Raw genomic sequence first — 17482 nt, 5'->3', positions numbered from 1 at the left:
GTTCGTGGTGAAAACAAATTCAGGTTCATAATAACAAATAACTTTCTTAAAGGGGAAAAGTTATATTTTCTTCCCATAATCCATCCTTTTTGACAAAAAAGTACCATACTGTCCCATAAAAACACTGATGAATATCCAAGTTTAAAAGGTCAATTCACCACACTTCAGGCAAAACAAGGGCATTTCAAATGAAGGGAAAAGCATGGATGATCAAGTTTCAATTTAAAAGAAAAATTAAACCAGAAAAAAAGTCTCCAATTGCAAATGGCTTTGGGATGACCTTTGTGTTGCCTTTATCTGTAAACAGTTATTTTCGTGGGGCACCACTTATTATGCATTTAAAACTGATCTATAAATGTTTAACAACAAGCATGTAACAGCAACCATATGTAAACAGCACAGGGAGCTAATCCTGCCGGTTTGCAAATGTTCTGCTGTGAATTCACACGGCTGAACTTACTTCTGAAGAGTTATTCAAGGGCAGTTCAAAGCATGCCCAAAACAATTCCCATCTAAAATGCTGCTTTACGTGTACACAGCAAGGAAAGAGGGCAAAATAACGTCCATTCCACGGACAGAAAACAGCAGGAACAGACAGTAATCCTACAACAAAAGGGAGCAGTCCCCTTCTTTGGGTTGTTTGAAAATAAAACTCCTGAAAGCAAAATGAATATAAAATATCACAGGGTAAGTCAGGTGCACCTCTGAGCATTCACGATGTAGAGCCGATAAAATAATCACATGTAGTGTTTTACAGGTGCCAGAAATACCAAAATTCTGAAAAGAGAGGAATAACCTCCCTCAATCAGCCAAGGGCAGGTCCTGCGCTCGCCCGGCTGACCCCGCTGACCCCGCTGGCCCCGCTGGCCGCGCGCAGCCCTTACCTCGGCAGCTGCCATTGCGCTCCTCATAACCCGCCTCGCAGGTGCACCTGCCGATGGGCACCAGCCACTCCCCTTCCGCGCTGCAGTGCATCTTCGGGGCCTCGTCGGTCACTGAGTGGTTGACACAGGAGCCTGACACCTCCAGCAGCTGGGAGGAGTCGGCCCCGGTGATGGTGTCCGGGAACACGGCCAAGTGGCGCACCACCGAGGGACACTTCTTGTAGTAGACGCGCACGGAGACCAGCGCGATGCACGCCCCCAGGTCCTGGAAAGCCAGGTAGAAGCCTCTCCTGCTCAGAGGCCCCACATCCCGGACCTCCGTGTTCAGCTTGAGGACGCGGTCGCCCAGGTCCAGCTCCGTGAAGCTCTCGTCCGCCGCGATGGTGTCGATTTTGACATACTGGTTTTCCTTGAGGTTCCTCCCTTGCGCATCGTCTGACTCGAAGTAATACATGTTAAACGTCTCCTTGCAGGTCCCCAGGCCCCCGGGGAGGCTGTTGCAGTCCCGCAGCGTGAACTTGAGCTCTATGAAGATTCTGGAAGCACCTTGGTTGGAGATCCAACTGGTCAGAAGCCAGTTGTTCTGATTCTGCTCCATGACGCGGCAGACTTGGTACGTATGGATAGGGGCGTAATTTTCATCGACTTCGCCAATCTCTTCCCACTGTACAAAATAAAATAGAAACATTAAGAAATTCCAAAAAAAAGAGAGACTAGAACCAGAAAAGACAGCAAAAAATGATCAAACAGAAGGAATTCAGATACAGACATGTTTGTGGGATCAATATATAGCATTGAGAAAAGGAACTCGATATAAAGTATTGGACAAGAGAATTTTATATATATATGGAATGTTAATATTTTATGGGGTACAATGTGCTGATTTTATATACAATTTGGAATGCTCACATCAACTATGGTTCACATAGCCTTCACCTCACTTAACTATTGTGTTAAGACATTTATACTCCACACTTAATAGATTTGCAATATGCACCATAGATGAGGTCCCACCACTTACCCTCCCTCCACCCAGCCTCTCCCCTCCCCACCCTCCCCCTCCTCTCCCCTCCTTCATCCTGGGCTATATTTATATTTTATCTTTCCTATGAAAGTGTGGGTGATAAAATATTGGTTTTATAATAGTACGGAGTACATTGGATACTTTCTCTCCCATTCTTGAGATACTTTACTAAGAAAAAAATGTTCCAGCTCCATCCACATAAACATAAAAGATGTAAAGTCTCCATCTTTTTATGGCTGCATAATATTCCATGGTGTACATATACCACAATTTGTTATATTTTTAATTAAGAAAATTAAGAACTTATTATTATCTCCAACATGACTGAAGATAAACACACAGTAACATGCCCCAGGGAAAAAATACGTGCTAGTATTTCAGAGTGAAACTAAAGGAAAATTAAATGGGAATGTGGTGAACCAGAGAAGAGAGGAGTATAGGTGTATGTGTAAGAATGGTGTGTCTGTAAACAAGAGCATAAAGTTTGGGAGGAAAAGAACTACTTACGAAAGAGAAAATGAGAAGAATAAGTGTGGAGCAGAAGCGAGAAACATGTAAACATGAAAACAGTCATTTATTTAATTCTGTCATGCTGCAAATAACACATCAACCTAATAAAAGTTGAAAGAAAATCATTTAAAATTAATAAAAGATATTTATTTCATTGAATCCATCTCAGGATGCTTTCAGAATTTGGATAACTGAATATTTATTTACAGATTTATCCACAGATATAAACATGGAAATAATTATAAAATAGAGATTAAAAAGTTTAGTTAGTAACATGGAAAATCTCGACATTCTGAATACTGACTAATTTCCTGGAAATAAATGTCCTTGGAAATACACCAATTTTTTTCTTACAAATACATTATTTTATGCATAATGGTCTTAAGAATTCTGAAGATAGGGTGGTGCCTGTGGCTCAGTGAGCAGGGCGCCAGCCCCATATACTGAGGGTGGCGGGTTCAAACCCGGCCCCGGCCAAACTGCAACCAAAACTAGCTGGGCGTTGTGCGGGGGCCTGTAGTCCCAGCTACTTGGGAGGCTGAGACAAGAGAATCACTTAAGCCCAGGAGTTGGAGGTTGCTGTGAGCTGTGAGAGGCCACGGCACTCTACCGAGGGCCATAAAGTGAGACTCTGTCTCTACAAAAAAAAAAAAGAATTCTGAACATATATAGATATGTGTAAAAGAATTAATATAGTTTATATAGTTTCTGAAATATTATTTGCTCAAAGAAGCAACATGAAACCCATCTCTTTTCTCATAAAATACTCCAGTTTTGAGAACCTCAGCGTACCATAACCATCTCCAGAACAGGATAGAAACAAATTTTCATCCTTCATTAAGATGTCATTATAATTTCAGAAATTTCTTCAGCCCATATGTAGAACATTTGTGTACAAAAACTACATTTTTATGCGCTACGTATTTTAATTCCATTTTAAATCTTTAAAATGACCCCGAAATTCACAGAGCAATAGAAGAAACATACTAATTTTTCAATAAACGTGCGATTTCAGACATTAAGTGTTATAGGTAATAAACTTCATTAAAAAATCACTTATTTAGACATGAAACTACATATAGCATTATTTATTGATTCCATCAGCTGGGAAAGATGTGAAAACTGTGAAGCCACAAGAAATGCAAATCAATCCTAGGCCCCTGGTGGCCCCCCTCCAAAGCCTCCTGCCATCAGACTGACGTAAGTCACAGGTGTTAGTTGAGATAAAACTGCTGAGCCCCTCAGATTCACAAGAGAGACATGGGGATGTTACCTTGCCTAACAACATTCGCATCATAACATTATGCAAAGCCTCAGTTCTTTCATTTAATTTTATTTTTGTTCTCTCGCAAACTCTACTTAGCCCCTGATTTTCTAACCAGCTGTTGACTTCTGCATTCTGTCATTAAACTACTTAAATGTTCTTCCCCAAGTGGTTTAGTCATCAGTCTCTTTATTAGAAATGACCCCTAAATGTCATGATTAATATTTGATACAAAAGAACACTTCAAATAACCAAATGAAATTGGCAAAAATTACCAACTTGCTGTAACGAGATTAAGTGTATATTATTTGAAATAGCAAAAGGTAAAATAATATCAAAAAGCTCTTCTCCAAAAGAAATGGAGACACTGCCCATATTTTTGTTTCAAATATTTTATTACAGTTTTCTAGTACACACAAATGGATTTTAATGTTTTTTACTTGAATTACTTTTAGAAAGCTGACTTGTATATTCTACCAAGATCCTGGTAAGAAGAAGGCAGACAGAAGACAGCATCTTCTTATGAGCCAAGCAATTCACACTCTCATCTGCATAAAGTCCAGGGCACCAAAAATATTATTAAAAATGCAAGCCGCCCAGCACTTGACAAAACAGCTTAATAGTTTCTGTTTCAGGTGATAATTCCAAACTATGTGCATAAGCATCTGGCTTCTCTGAATATTCTCAATTAAGAAGAAAGAAACTGTAATTTTCTTTGAATTTAGAATCTGTCATGTTATGATTTTATTTATTTTTCTTCTCAAAGACCCAAAGTATAAACGAAGGTTCACATTTTACGTTTTCAGTGAACAAACAGAATTTAAATTATTACAGCAATGAGCCGCTCAGAGTATCAAAGGCATAATACCTCCCTCGCCCATGTCTGCTCTCACTTGGAGAAACATCCTAAGAAACAAAAGTATTTCATTTATTTTAGAATGACTATCTGAAATAAAACTTTGGATTCTTCCAAGGTGCCTTCCTTTTTAATGCAAACAGGACTTCTTGATAGTCTCTGCAAAAAGAAGGTGTAAAAAGAAGTAAGGGGGCCGCGCCTGTGGCTCAAAGGAGTAGGGCACCGGCCCCATATGCCGAAGGTGGCGGGTTCAAGCCCAACCACAGCCAAAAACAGGAAGGAAGGAAGGAAGGAAGGAAGGAAGGAAGGAAGGAAGGAAGGAAGGAAGGAAGGAAGGAAGGAAGGAAGGAAGGAAGGAAGGAAGGAAGGAAGGAAGGAAGGAAGGAAGGAAGGAAGGAAGGAAGGAAGGAAGGAAGGAAGGAAGGAAGGAAGGAAGGAAGGAAGGAAGGAAGGAAGGAAGGAAGGAAGGAAGGAAGGAAGGAAGGAAGGAAGGAAGGAAGGAAGGAAGGAAGGAAGGAAGGAAGGAAGGAAGGAAGGAAGGAAGGAAGGAAGGAAGGAAGGAAGGAAGGAAGGAAGGAAGGAAGGAAGGAAGGAAGGAAGGAAGGAAGGAAGGAAGGAAGGAAGGAAGGAAGGAAGGAAGGAAGGAAGGAAGGAAGGAAGGAAGGAAGGAAGGAAGGAAGGAAGGAAGGAAGGAAGGAAGGAAGGAAGGAAGGAAGGAAGGAAGGAAGGAAGGAAGGAAGGAAGGAAGGAAGGAAGGAAGGAAGGAAGGAAGGAAGGAAGGAAGGAAGGAAGGAAGGAAGGAAGGAAGGAAGGAAGGAAGGAAGGAAAAGAGAAAGTAACCAAGAGCTTGAGAACATGGCAGGCTTCTTTCTTTTTTTTTTAGGCTTCTTTCTAGATAATTTTCCAAATGTCATGGCAGGAGATTACAGGAACTTAATGAACGGCACAAATAGAAAACATTTTCTGTTCAATTTTGTTGGATTTATTATGATTCATGGCTTATTACAAATGATTTGCTGGTACATGATGAATACAGGTGGTGAACGTGGACATTTTGGAAGTGTGTCTTGGCTGCTCGCCCGTCCTGGTTCCTGCCCGAGACCCTTCTTCGAAGCTCAGGCTTTGCTCTGAGCTTGCCTCTTCCCTATTTTCTATTCCTTTCCTTGAAAATAAGAGACCTGGTTACACAGTCAGCATGAGCATGCTTGATTTTTCTTTCTGATTTTTGGGCTTACTCCTCTTCTCTGAGAACACTGAAAATTCCAAGCTGGCTGCCTTCTAGACTCACAGCTGACTACATCAGAGACGTGAAAAAGGAAACCTACTTTCATGTCCCCAGGCTGTGATGGAGAAAGCAACTTCTCCTCCCCAGGCTGCCCAGAGCTGTTCCTTCCTGCCTGCCTCTCAGAGCCTGTTGGCTTCTTGTCCCAACCACCTGCTGCCTGCAGTCTTGTTATCACCGTTCTCACTTCCAAGCTCCCGGCCTATAAAATTACTTCTTTTTCCTTCAGAACTTGAAAAGCCTGACTCAGAACACGTGACGGACATGAGAACCTCCCCTTCCTTCCGTTGTGTGCCCAAAGCTACAGAAAGCAACGTCATCTGAACAGAGTCCACTTTGACCTTTCACCATATCAGGGGGTACCCGTTGTCCAGTGACATTTTCACTATTATGTTTGAATTAATCTTGTTTCTACATCAAGATAATTCCACCAAGGTTAAGGAGCAGTGGTGAGAAGCTTTTTGTAGACTCCTGAATGGAAAGACTCTTTGGTCTTGTACAGGGAAAGACGTACCAGCCTGAAGACCCAGGTTCAGTCCTACTGGTTAAAATGTCTTCACATCTAAACTGAGATCCAATCTGGACTCTCTCAGCATAATTACCTAACATGTAGTATCAAAAGGGGAAACAGCCTCAAACATCTGGCCCTATTATTCACCTTAAAAATAAGAAACTCAAGTCCAGATGATAGGCAAGCCTTGCTCAGGCGCACACAGGACCACAGGGACCCTCTGGGCCGCTCTGTCCGGATCTGGCCAGCACGTCTCTGCCTGAACGCGTAGATTTGTGATGGGCTCTCTGATATTCTGTGTCACCTGCTCCCCAAGTTGGTTGAAATTAAAACCAGGCTTTTTAGCCATCATGTAAATATAAATGATTCTTTCTTCATTTAATATTTAATGAAAAATATTTTAATATTTTTATTTTAATATTCAGAAAAACAAATACATTTTTCTCAGAATCTGACGCTCCAGGACACAGATGGGCATTCGATGGCCATTTTATAATGAATGAACTCTCACCAAATATGCCCGCATCTCTCTCTCGTCCATAGACTGAGCTAATTTGAAATTTGAAATAATTCAAACGTGGTAAGCAAATGATTATATAATTTGTGTAATATTAACAACAAAACTAAATTTTTCTCTGTAAACTGTCCAAACTTTATAAAATCAAATTAGATAAGTTTAAAAATGCAGACTTTTTAAAAAATCCAATAAATATTATTAAAAAGGTCTAGGTATTTGTGTAAAAATAATTTCCCATTCCAATTAACCATATACTTATGATGAGTTTAGTTTTGCATATGAACCCAGGATACTTTCAGTTGCATTACATTTTATTAATAACATAGCATAGTTTAGATATTTTATTCTTGAGCATATGTTTTCAAAATAGCTATTTTTGTTTTGTCACTCAAGAACCTTCCTCACCATTCACACAAATTAACAGCCTAGAGGACAGCGTAATAGTCAGAGGAGCTCCACCTCATTTCAGTCAGTCAAGGAACATTAGAGCAGTCCTGGGGATTCCCTTGGCAAGGTGATGTAAACGTCTTGTGAAGAATCCATTGCCTCCGACCTTACGGAGACACGACCAAAGCATAATTTTCTAGGAAGACCTTTTTATCCCTTAAATGTTTCTTTGAATAGAAGGATTATAGTTCATTATCCTTTGATATCACTTTTTTTTTATTATAATGTCTTTTGAAATACTCCAAAAGAAAATGAAGTCTAGGCTTCAAATTTTACTCAAAACACGTTTAGATGCCACCTATTATGATTCTCAGCATGTGGATGTGTGTGCCTGTGTGGGGGTGTGCATGTGCCTGTGTGTGGTCAAATAACATTAGAGCCATCTTGGGGATTTGCCTTGGCGGAGGGATGTAAAAATCTTGTTAGGAATCCGTTAGGAATCCATTGCCTCCGACCTTACACAGTCACCCACACAGTCACACGCACAGTTGGACACACACAGACACACAGTCACACACACAGGCACAGTCACACAGACACACACACAGGTACACACACACAGTCACACAGACACACACAGGCTACAGAGCAGCACAGAAAACAAATACATCACTTTGCAGGAGAGTAAACTGAGGCCAGAATGATGGAAAAACTAATCACCACCAATCAATATGTCTGATTGTAATGAATGTTTCCCCCTTTTTAAAATTAAAGTTCATGAAATGTGAGACTAAGAGAGGTCACCGAAATCAGCAACGACCTAGTTCTGGGTGTTTACGTTTTCGGCAGACAAAACCTTTCCTGTAAAATTGTCACTTCCGTCATTCCTGCTGTTTCTCGACTTTGGATGGTTGCTCGAGGGATTCCCTGGGCATCTCCGTTTCCATGGACACCCCACAAGGAAACGTGTTTGAAAAAGAATAAGACACGTCGCACAGAATTTTTGTTTCAAGAATTCAATCTCTAACATAGCAATAGCTCTTTAGTAAAATAAATATGCAATGTATCAACCGTCAGCAAAAAATATTTGAATCAAAGTCTTGTTATGTTTCCTCAATAATAGGTTAGTGAAAAAACCGACTTACATCAGGTAGGAGTTTGAGTTGTTTAATTTTTAAAATGTCTTTAAAATTCATAAGTATGATGTACCAATATTGCTAGAAATGGCTCAATTAATTTTCTGAGTCTGAAATAAAACAGGTTGATTACCTTATTGCCTGTGGAACAGCACAAATATTTACGAGCTCAAACCCAATTCACTATAAAATAAAATAACTTGAGAAAGACGGAGAATAAAACTTTCAAGTTTTGATGACTATGTTCCCAGGGAAATCCGTAGACAACTGGACATGGAGATACAACACTGAAGTCAAAGGTTAAAGAGATGGGCGGTACCTGTGGCTCAAAGGAGTAGGGCATCGTCCCCGTATACCAGAGGTGGTGGGTTCAAACCCAGCCCCGCCCCCCCAAAAAAAAACTGCAAAAAAAAGGTAAAAGAGATTTTCCCCCTGGAGGGGGAAATAGACATTTTGCCCATTCCACGTTGCAGTTAGTGTGTGTATATATATATATATATATTTTTTTTTTTAAGTAGATCCTTTCTTCTCTTATTCAATAAATAAATTACCTAAGGGCAGTAAAAATAAATCAGAGGTTGGGAAAATCCTAATAGAATATCAGATAAAATATTCATATTTAGAAAGAAGATTAAAATTGAATCAAGAAAATTATTTCTTTGTTAAACAGGAAGATTATTATAATACACAAGCCAAAAAAAAAAAAGGAAAACATATATATTAAGACTCCACATCTATATGTATATATATACTGCCATTCTACTTTTAAGTAAAGATATATTAAATAGTTTCACATTACATAAAAAGATAAAAGGTGTCATAAATACTTTGAGTTTTAAAATCTGGCACTTTTCCTTGAAAAATTCACTACTAAAAACAGACTCAACCTTATGAACTAATCAATAATAATTTTAAAAGACAGACTGGGGTATGTAGGCATGCCTAAAATTAACAAGTTAATAAACTTAATAAAATCATAAATGATTTCATTATTCCTTTATCAAGAGCAATCCCATCACGTACGGTGCATATTATATAATTCATCAGTAACTTTGAACCACGACTTGTAATTTTTTTTTTTTTTTTTTGCAGTTTTTGGCCGGGGCTGGGTTTAAACCCGCCACCTCCGGCATATGGGGCCAGCACCCTACTCCCCTGAGCCACAGGCACCACCTTCACGACTTGTAATTTTAAAAGCTACTAAAAATAAACAGATTTATAAACCACCAATCTCATTTAGTTTCACTGTAACACTGCTCTATGTTGGAACACCTCTCAGCCTAAGCCATAACAGCGCCCACTATATATTTTTTGACCATATTATGCTAAGTGATGGTCAGACCAACCCTTATATGACATAGAATGTGGTAATATAAATAAACTTTTGGGTACTATTACTAAAGTTTACAGAGTTAGTGAGTTTGTATCTTTCTAAGGAGTGGTTGTGATCTCCATTATATATTTGCTTATTTGGGTGTACGCATCTACCACAGAGATTTTAAAATCTAGAGCAGTGAAATATTTCTCCCGAGCTCCAGGATTTCGGGCAGACACGTGCACACACAGGCGCTTACAAACAGGCTGTAAAAACTTCCTTCCTAACAGTCGCTGTGAGGCATCAGAGATGACCCTCTTCGTGTTACGTAAATATATACATTCCCCAAACAGGTAAAATTTAAAAGTGAAATTATTGCACGCCTTAACATAAATACTGTCCCAACAGCTCTAAATTCTGTGGGGAAGGTGTATTTTCCAAGCAGTATGAAAGTTTCAGTAAAGTAGAAAAAAAAAAAGCATAAAGATCTCACTTGGGATTCCATTTAACGAGAACAAAGTAGATTTACGTCTGGTACACTTAATGTTTCAGGCAAAATAAATACAATTATACCTTTGCCAAAAAGAGGGGGTTTCCAGTAAACCATTTATTCATACAGTCTGGATTATATATCCAGTCTATGAAGCGTATTAGAAAGTATAATACGGCCTGTTCTCTCTCTTCTTTACTCTGCCCTCATTTTTCAGCAGATAATATTATGCTTGTGGCGCAGGCCGGGACCAAAGTGCCCATAAATCAGTTCCGTCCCTCCCATTAATCTTGCTCTTGTAATCAGTGGCTATTCAACACAAATTTCCATCTCATTTTTTGTTGGGAAACAGGCACATTAGAGCTACGGGCTTATTAAAGTTTAAGTGATTATATTGCCATATGTGGACGAGGGTCCAGTTTTCATCTATTTGTTACAGTGGTATTAGTGAAATTCTGTAGCAATGGAGGCAGCCTACAGTCAGCGTGCTGTCCAGCGGGTAGGGAGACCTTCCACAGAAAGCAACTTTTCATATATTTTTACTTCAGATGAGTATGAGGGTATTGATGATTAGATGGCAATGTTTGCATTTGTTAGGTAGAGTCCCTGTTGTCAGGTGCCCCTCCCCCAGGAGGTGGGCCAGGTACCCCCAACTGAGCCCGTTAGGTGGGAGCTCACCATCCCCTCCCTCCTCTTCTCCCCCTACCCTCCCCCACTGGCATTGAATTGAGTTTTGTCCTTCTGCAGATGTGTGTTAGTTCATCTACTGGCTTCATATTAGTATCGGATACATTCGATCCATGCTTTTCCATTCTTGTGATACTCTACCAAAGAGAATGAGAAAACAACTTTTTTTTTTTTTTTTTTTTTTTTGCAGTTTTTGGCCGGGGTTGGATTTGAACCCACCACCTCCGGCATATGGGGCCGGCGACCTACTCCTTTGAGCCACAGGTGCTGCCTGAAAACAACTTAAAAAAAAGAAATCAGAATCCCAGTGGTTCTTTCCTTCTCAGAGGTGGAAATAAGACAGGCTCATGTCAACCCCCCTCCTCTATCTGTCAAGCACGTGTCTGGTCAAAAGATTAATCTCAACCAAAAATATCTCTTTGAATAACTGTATTTCTTTGTTTTCTTTTCAGAAATGCCAAGAAACTACCATGTTAAGGTATCTAAACTCACAACATATTGAGCACGTCACTTGAAACACGATGTTGCCAATCAAAAATTAGTTAAAAAGAATTCTCTTGCCAGTGGCTCTAATTAATGGTCTTCCTGGAACTTCAGAACAAAGCTGTTTTTCCTGCATGCTACCCACTGTGGTGTCTGCTTTCAACATTATTGGTCTTTGTCTTTTATTTTTTCATTTCAGATTAATACGAAGATACAAACCATTGGGTCACAATGTCTGCACCTGTCAGGCAAAGTCCAACCTGTAGCTGAGCCCTTTACCCAAGGGGTGTGCTGGGCACCCTCACATTTTGCCCATTAGTTGAGAGCTCACCATCCCGTTCCCACTCCACACTCCCCCTACTTGAATTTAATTGTGTTTTTCTTTCCTTTGGCCATACAGTTGTTTTTCTATTGGCTTCATTTAGTACTGAGTATATTGGGTAACTTCTTTTCCATTCTTGTGATCCTTTACTAAGGAGAATGTTCTTCAACTCTATCCAGATAAATACAAAAGACGCAGATTCACTGTCTTTTTTTATGGCTGGATAGGATTCTGTGGTCTACATATACCACCGCTGGTTAATCCATTTGGGAACTTGGGTTGATTCGACATCTTAGTGATTGTGAATTGAGCTGCAATAAACATTTTAGGGCAAATATCTTTATGGTAAAATAAAGATATTTATTTTACCTTCTGGGTGACACCTAGTAATGGAATTGGGGAATCAAATGGAAGGTCTACTATTAGCTCTTTGAGGATTCTCCGTACTTTCCAAAGAGCCTATATTAGTCTGCAATCCCACTAACAGTGCAAAGAACATTAAATAATTGTATATCCTGGGCGGCGCCTGTGGCTCAAGGAGTAGGGTGCCGGTCCAATATGCCGGAGGTGGCGGGTTCAAACCCAGCCCTGGCCAAAAATCACAAAAAAAAAAAAAAAAATTAAAATAAAAAAAATAATAATTGTATATCCTTCTTACCAAAAGTAGAAAATGTTTAGAGATATTTTTACAAGGACAATTACAGATTTTTAGTGTTTATATGTTTTGATGGTTACTTAAATGCAAATTTAGTTTGACCAACATCAAACTGTAGCATTTTATAACAAGGCATTTGATTTACTAACGTTTACAGACATTTTCTTATGTTTATCAATAATGCCAATATATTTTACTGTACCTTAAATAATTTTTGAGAATTACTCTGAAAACATGATTCTAAGAATCCGAAGAATTCTAGGCACATACAATTTTTTTTTTTATTTTTTTTTTTTTTGTGGTTTTCGGCCGGGGCTGGGTTTGAACCCGCCACCTCTGGCATATGGGACCGGTGCCCTACTCCTTGAGCCACAGGCGCAGCCCTGACATACAAAAATCTTTATAGTATTAGTGAAGCTATTAACAGTACAGGGCGGCAGTCTTTACATTTATTCTTCCTAAGTCTTCTGCCAATATTTTTTCCCTGTCTTCCCATTTGCCCCTTAATCATTTTGAAGCCATTTGTTGGGGTTAGCAGCCACAGGTGGGAGCAGCAAAATTAATTTTTCAGCGTGATTTTAACCTTAACAGTAAGATGAGCTATTAAAGTCTTTTTCTCTGCTTAATACCATAATCCTTTCACCAATACGTTCTGATAATAGAAAACACAAATAGAATAAACACAGATGACAAGGAAGTCTTGTTGGGCAACCGAGCAAATGCGGTCAATGAATTCTCTCCACTATTCTTCCAAAAGTACATTTGTTTATGATTTTCAGAATTCCATCCTGCATCTTATTTTTTGTTTCTAACTTTGAATTAAAACTTAAGTAGTTATTAAAGTAATATCAGTCAACGTATTTTTGAATGCAACTAAAATTCCACTAAATATTTCAAGGAACACAAAAGTGCTCTTCAGGAAAACAAGCACAGAGCACTTCCTTGTTTATCTTTCTCCGAGACATTAGATTGAAGGCTTTCAGAATTCTGCGTGCAGAGAAACTTCGCAGTAAGCACAGATGTCAAGGAAAGCCACACGGTGAACTGGACAGTTTGGTTTTATATGGTCTTTCCTATACTTGTAGTTGTAGATAACTCTTTATTCCTACCACACCAAGCATTCTCCTAAATATTACCATGTTTGGGGAAATTCTCAGTTATGGTATGGGCTGACAATTGATCAGGTTGTGATCACTCAGGGAGACACTGTATCATAACGCCTTACATTCTAATTACTCCCTTTGAACAAATTCTTCATGGCATCTAATATATATTCCTCTATCAGCTGACACATCTGTACCTTCTAATAATCCAATGGATTCATTCTCTTGCTTTGATGACAAAGAAATCTGGTCCATTTGGTACCTCCTCCCAATTTTTAGAATTATGCCTGGGGAATGGTGCGAATTCAACACCCATTGTTTGAAGGTATTATGGTAAGAGTGAAAAGGGGGTGAATATACATATGTGAGTTTATAAGAATAATGAAGGAAGGAAGGAAATGGCCAAGAACCAGTTTCCTTACTCTCAGAGCTGTGCTCAGCGAGGGGCTGGGGTCTACAGCAGGAGGACAGAGAGAACTTTTGAGTGGCAGTTTTTCTCCTTTCTTTTTCCAGAAGCAATTTATTCCAAGAAACACTTGGCATGTCAACTCTAAACATTGCAAGCCTTTTATGCTAGCTACTGCTTTTTCTTTTTTCTTTTCCTCTCAGTAATAACCACCACCAAAAGAACAGCAAAGAAAGAGAAGTGTAAATTCAATTCTGGACATGTTATTAAGGGTCAGCAGCACCAGGAAAGGTTTTATAGTCAGGAGAATTGGATCTAGCAGAAAGGGTACCACTTGATTCTCTGAGAATTTCATTTATCTGTGTAACTGAAAGTTATTTTTATTTATTTATTTTAATTAATTATTTTTTATTAAATCATGAACCCATAGATCATGTATACATTAATGCATTTATGGGGTACAATGTGCTGATTTCATACAGAATAGGAACACTTACATCACACTGGTTAATATATACCTCATCTCGTTTACTTAGTTATTGTGTTAAGACATTTATACTCTATTCTAATAGATCTGATGGGGGGGAGGTCGGATCGAGGGAGGGTGAATGGTGCACCTATGGTGCATAATGCAAGGGTAATGTAACTGAAATTTAGATAAATTGCATTTATCTAATCATAAAATTCATTCATCTAATTATCAATGGGAAGTCACAGGCGGCTAGCCCATGGCTGTCTTAGAAGATTCCAAAATATTAGTAACTCACCAAAAAATAACATTTAAAAGGTTCAGTAATTTATATAAATAAAAGCAGGGTTTATATCATGTGATGGGAGACCTTGCTCTAAATAGTTTTTTTCTTCCCCCCCATATAAAATAAGATATTAAAGTCATATAACAGCATCTGAAATTTCCATCTAGACTTGAAACAAGATCCTTATTGAGCTCAATGTGAAGTTCAAACACAGGGCCTCAGATCCTCTTCCACTCACCCCTGTAAAGAACGTGGGAGCCCTGATTTCCGTTCACACGCCAGCTCACATGGCCCAGAAGAAGAAAGTGATTCAGAAGGCTATGTTCAGGGAAGCTTATAAGCAGCAGAGTTACATTAATTTTTTGATTATAGTTAAGTACAATCCTCCTAAAAGTAAACTATCTCAAAAGAAAATGACTAGACATTTAATTACTAGAAAATGTAATGAAGTACATACATCCTGGAAAAATTCAAAAAGCAAAGAAAAATTTTATAGCTCTCACTATTCATAATTAAATTTTTCTTTAATGAAAATCTCAGTGTATTTTCTTTTGCAGATTTTGGCTGGGGCCAGGTTTGAACCCGCCACCTCTGGTATATGGGGCTGGCACTCGACTCCTTTGAGCCATAGGTGCTGCCCCCTCAGTATATTTTCAATTAATTAGTTTTCCCAAGAATGGAAAGCCGTGTTTTAGAGCCAATCATGACACAGCATCACAAAAGCATTGATATTTTCTTGAAGATTTCTCTGCAAGTAGCCACTTTATGGTTTGTACAAACGTAGTGTTGACAGAGTTCACTTCTGCAATGATTTTTACAGATAAACTAATAAGCCCCTAATTTTTAAGTTCTTTTCATGTTAGCTCACAAAGTCTACACTTCAATTCATTAGAAAATGATTGCATTTATAATTCTGGTAAGTTCCCATTCAAGAAATCCTATTCACAAGCTGATGAATGAGCAACACACACCCTTCGCTCAGACTCAGAGGTTTGCCCCAAAGGAGGCTCACAAAAGAAAAAAAAACTAATCTTGACACCTGATGGATGTTCGCCATTGTACGCTCACTGATAACACATTACTCTATAGGCATTTATACGAATCTATTATAAACAATTTACTATTTTCTACATAATCGAAAAACTCTAACAAAGAATCTGAGATCTATACAAGAATAGCTCTGTTCAGTCTTCATACTTAAAAAACTAAGATATATAAACATATATCTAAGTATGTTTTCTAAAGTATATTAAAGAAAAACATCAAATAAGGAGGCTTGGTATTTAATAACAGAATATATAATTTTATTCAAATTATAATTGTAACAATAGGACAGATAACTACAAAGTATGTACAGCAACATTAAATAACTACAATTGATTTATGCAGAACAGTTCTCCAAAAATCTCTAAATGAAAAATGAGCGATGACTAAGGTAATTTTCTTTAGCTTTAAACCATTTTTATGCATTTTTTTCTTCAGCTAAAATACCTTAAAACTGATAGAATTCAACTTTCAGCATGAGACATACTGAGAAATTCTCATTAGTGTGTGAATCTGTGTGTGTACACACGCACACATAGGTAGGCCAGTTTTTCCAGAGTATCTATGTGCAGAGAATTTTCACTCATTTAATGGGGTCATGCTTACATAAACAAATATTATTTATTTATCTAATTTATCTATTTATCTAACACACACACACATATCCAGAAAACATCAACTTAGTAATCTACGTGTTAAAACATGCTCAGGTGGGTTTTTTCCCCTTTATCTCTTTCTATAATATTTATTCCTAGTAGTATATTTTCATGTTTTTCTGTTTTAATTGTAATATCATAAAATTTCTACTTTTTTATCACAATGCTCAATGTGGATGACCTAGAACAGGTTTCCGGACATGGGTTTGGTTATTAGAGGTATCATAAGCGTCTCTAGTGTTAGTTAAAATGCAGATTCACACCAAGTTTTTATCATGCCTACAGAGTACTGAGAACCAAGAATATACATCTTAATAACATATTAATAATTGTTTAAGCTGTATGGAGAATGTAATATGAGAAATAAAACATTTTGCATGTTTTAACCCAGAATATCAAAACAATAAGGGAGGTATTACTATTGAGACGGGAAACCTAAAAAAGTTAATGAGTTGTGGAGCTGCAATTCTGCAACACCCTTCAGAGTCCTGGCTCTGGACTGTCTGCCACACACACAGTCTCTCTTGACAGAGCCCAACATCTAACCAGAATTCTGTAAAAATCTCTTACGAACACAGATCCAGGAAGTGTACCAGCACCCAGTACCCTGGATCAAAGTTATTTATAGTATGACAGTTTCTCAAAACAAATGAAAAATTCCTTAATAGAAAGGGGGGAATATACATTCATCTTTTGAATCCTTTAGCAAACTACTTGAATATTCAGCAAATATTTGTTGAATTGAGTCTTTAAAAGTTTTCCAAATACTATGCAGCTTAAAAAAAAAATGGAGACTTTACCTCTTTTATGTTTACATGGATGGAGCTGGAAAATATTCTTCTTAGTAAAGTGTCTCAGGAATGGAAAAAAATATATCCAATGTACTCAGTACTACTGTGAAACCAATTTATAATCACTCACACTTGCATATGAAGAATGAAACACAACTATAGCCCAGGATGAAGGAGGGAAGGGGAGGGACAGGGGAGAGGAGGGGGCTGGGTTCATAGAGGGAGGGTTAGTAGGGGGACCACACCTATGGAGCACATTGCAAGTACAAGTTGAATCTGTCAGGTGTAGAACACAAATGTTTTAATGCTGTAATTGGGTAAATGAGGTGAAGGCTATGTTGATTAGTAGGATGTAAGCACTCCAATTTGTACAAATAATCGACACATTGAATCCCATAAAGGCA

General features: G+C 38.4%; 1 protein-coding gene across 6 annotated transcripts in view; it reads right to left on the bottom strand.

Annotated features, from left to right (window-relative positions):
- Positions 1–17482, bottom strand: part of EPHA5 (EPH receptor A5) — a 306886-nt gene that overhangs the window by 238257 nt on the left and 51147 nt on the right. For all 6 annotated transcript variants that reach the window (XM_053607676.1, XM_053607677.1, XM_053607674.1 and 3 more), the window contains exon 3: positions 885–1548. In XM_053607676.1, the coding sequence (XP_053463651.1) occupies positions 885–1548 (664 nt within the window). The remainder of the gene's footprint in view (positions 1–884; positions 1549–17482) is intronic.

This window comes from Nycticebus coucang, chromosome 10 (assembly GCF_027406575.1).
Source record: "Nycticebus coucang isolate mNycCou1 chromosome 10, mNycCou1.pri, whole genome shotgun sequence".
NCBI classification, from domain to species: Eukaryota; Metazoa; Chordata; class Mammalia; order Primates; family Lorisidae; genus Nycticebus; species Nycticebus coucang.
The sequence above is the reverse complement of the archived record's forward strand: the minus strand, read 5'-3'. Positions and strand labels throughout refer to the sequence as shown.